Source organism: Cyprinodon variegatus, unplaced genomic scaffold, assembly GCF_000732505.1.
Source record: "Cyprinodon variegatus isolate N-32 unplaced genomic scaffold, C_variegatus-1.0 Scaffold522, whole genome shotgun sequence".
NCBI classification, from domain to species: domain Eukaryota; kingdom Metazoa; phylum Chordata; class Actinopteri; order Cyprinodontiformes; family Cyprinodontidae; genus Cyprinodon; species Cyprinodon variegatus.
The window spans coordinates 19,642-22,308 of record NW_015150975.1 but is presented as its reverse complement, the minus strand read 5'-3'; the positions used below and the strand labels follow the sequence as shown (position 1 = coordinate 22,308).

Here is a 2,667-nt window from a genome sequence, read left to right as displayed (position 1 = left end):
GTCAGAATTCTGAGATAAAAGTCAGAATTCTGAGAAAAAAGTCAGAATTCTGAGATAAAAGTCAGAATTCTGAGAAAAAAGTCAGAATTCTGAGAAAAAAGTAAGAATTCTGACTTTAATCTCAGAATTCTGAGATAAAAGTCTGAATTATGAGATAAAAGTCCGAATTCTGAGAAAAAAGTCAGAATTCTGAGATTAAAGTCAGAATTCTGAGAAAAAAGTCAAAATTCTGACTTTTTTCCCATACTATACTGAAATAAAATAAAAAAAATTTTTTTTTTTTTCAGTGGCCCTAATCCTCTTCCGTAGCATTGCAAGCGGTACAAAATAATAAAAAAAAAATGTTATTTCTTATGTAGTAAGATAAAATAGGGCTGGGATCTGTTTTTCTTTGTGAGAACCAAATAAAAAAAAATAAACAAGCTTTTATCAATCAAAAAATTTGTTTTTTTTATATATATATATTTGAGTTCACCTTCAGCTTTGACACATCAAAACCAACTAAAGGAACAGACTGGATGTAGAAAACACTCTGACATCAGCTGTTTTTAATACTGAGCTCAGGTGTCTCGATAAAAACAAATAAAATTAATTAAGTCAGTCTTACTATAATTTTCGTTTTAGATTTTGTTCCCAATTCATAAAGTTAAAATGTGATAATAAGGGAGCCCCAGTTTTATAAATACAGGTTTATAATATAACTTTATTTTGTGGTTATTTCGATTCCTTAAAAACTGCCCGGCAACATTTGTTGTTTTTTATTTTAGCTTTAAAGCGAAAAATGCCGAAGAATTAAATGCTAAAAAAAAAAAGATTATGTAATTTTTTTTTTTATTATATAATCAGTTATTGTACGTTCCACCTTTGGACAATTATCAGTACTTTTTACTGAGAGGGGGACTCCTGGTAAGACAAAATACCCAAAGGGGGACACATGTCAAAGATGGTTGGGAACCACTGCTGTAAAAGTTGCACAATAGACCAGAATCTGTGGTTAGCTGCACTGCTTACTTGAAATACCTACAAATCATAACTTTTGGATGAAGTTTGGGTTGAAGTTTCGAGTAGACGTCAAATTTTTGTGTCTGTTTGTGTCAGGGATGTTCGGAAGTTCAAGGAGACCAAAAAGCACTTTGACAGGGTGCGGGAGGATATGGAAATAGCGCAGGTGAAGAATGCTCAGGCGCCCAGGAACAAGCCGCACGAGGTCGAAGAAGCCACCAGCTCACTCAGCATCACCCGCAAATGCTTCCGACACCTTGCTCTAGACTACGTCCTGCAGGTTAGTCAAAAGATCAGTAAAGTGTAAACAAACAACCAGTAACATGAATAAAGAAGATGGATTAGCCTGTTTTCCAGCAGCAACATTACTGGCGAAGGACAAAGAAAACTGATTCCGAGTGATCCCACGGATGGTTCTGCCCCCATTTTTAGGTTCTAGCTTGTCTCCTGACATCCCTCTCATGCATCTGCTGTAGATCCGACCCTTTTGAACCTTTAATTCATTGTGTCTCTATGCAGAGAAGGTCAAAGCTGCAGGCATTTCACTGTATGTCTAAGTGACAGATTTAATGTAGCACAAAATATCTTTCAGGTTTGCATCTTTACGACATACAGTGCAAAGCTTTTAACAGAGCAATCCCTCTGGGGCTGTGTTCACCACTGTAGTGCGAGGGAAAAAAGTCAATGCGATCATTTATAAGAGGGCACTCTGAGGATAGTCTATCATTTCAGTCGGACTTTATGGTGTTGCTGTACTCTCAGAAAAGGGAAATGAAGGGCTCCCACTAGAGGGAGTCATCCCACTCGCTTATTTTTACTCATGTTTGTCGTCGTTTTTCCACAGATTAACGTCCTTCAGGCAAAGAAGAAATTTGAGATCTTGGATGCGGTACGTCGGGGAGAATTTACAGACACTTCTCTCTGCAGGGACTTCATGCTGATCTTTAACCTTCATGTTTGTCCATGCAGATGCTCTCATTCATGAACGCCCAGTACTCGCTGTTCCAGCAGGGCTACAACCTTCTTGATGAGCTTGACCCATATATGAAGAAACTTGCCGCTGATGTAAGCAAAGTATCTCTTCATATCTTTGTATAAAATATCCCTTCCATCCTTTCGTATGTCTGTCTTCTTTCCTTCCCGCCTGGTTTGCATATTTCCGTTTCTGACTATAGAAATAGGCTATATTAACACAAGAGGACATTTAAACTTTGAAATATGTGCTAAATGTTTGGAAATGTATTCATTTTTTCCCTTAAAATATGTAAGAGCCCTGTTGTCCTGTACTCCAGCTTTTATTTCACATTAAAATGTGAAAATAAAGCTAGATTTCTTGAGGCATTTTAGATCTTTGCCGTTTTTCTCTGTTTAAATTAGGATGATCAACCTTAAATTACACATTTAGTCCAAATTAGATTGATGACAATAATTTCAGAAAATTGAGTAAGATACTCCAGATAGCGCTTTTATTTCGCATCAACTAATGCAAAAAAGTCGATTATCGGCTTTGTTTACAATCTAACTCCATCCTCTAAGCTGATCAGAGCCAATTTTTCTCGGGTTTCGCAGAATCAGAAGATGACCAGAGGATTAAAACATCCTTACACTGCAAAAACGATCTAAAAATGAGTAAAAAAGTCTTAAATAAAGTACATTAACCCATAA

At 36.5% G+C, this 2,667-nt stretch overlaps 1 protein-coding gene across 1 annotated transcript in view; it reads left to right on the top strand.

Moving 5' to 3' along the window:
- LOC107095063 (arf-GAP with coiled-coil, ANK repeat and PH domain-containing protein 3-like) overlaps positions 1-2,667 on the top strand; it is a gene marked incomplete at its 3' end in the record, with an annotated part of 24,493 nt that overhangs the window by 3,035 nt on the left and 18,791 nt on the right. Inside the window, exons 3-5 of the mRNA XM_015391033.1 lie at positions 1,099-1,282; positions 1,847-1,891; positions 1,972-2,067. Coding sequence (XP_015246519.1) covers positions 1,099-1,282; positions 1,847-1,891; positions 1,972-2,067 — 325 coding nt within the window. The remainder of the gene's footprint in view (positions 1-1,098; positions 1,283-1,846; positions 1,892-1,971; positions 2,068-2,667) is intronic.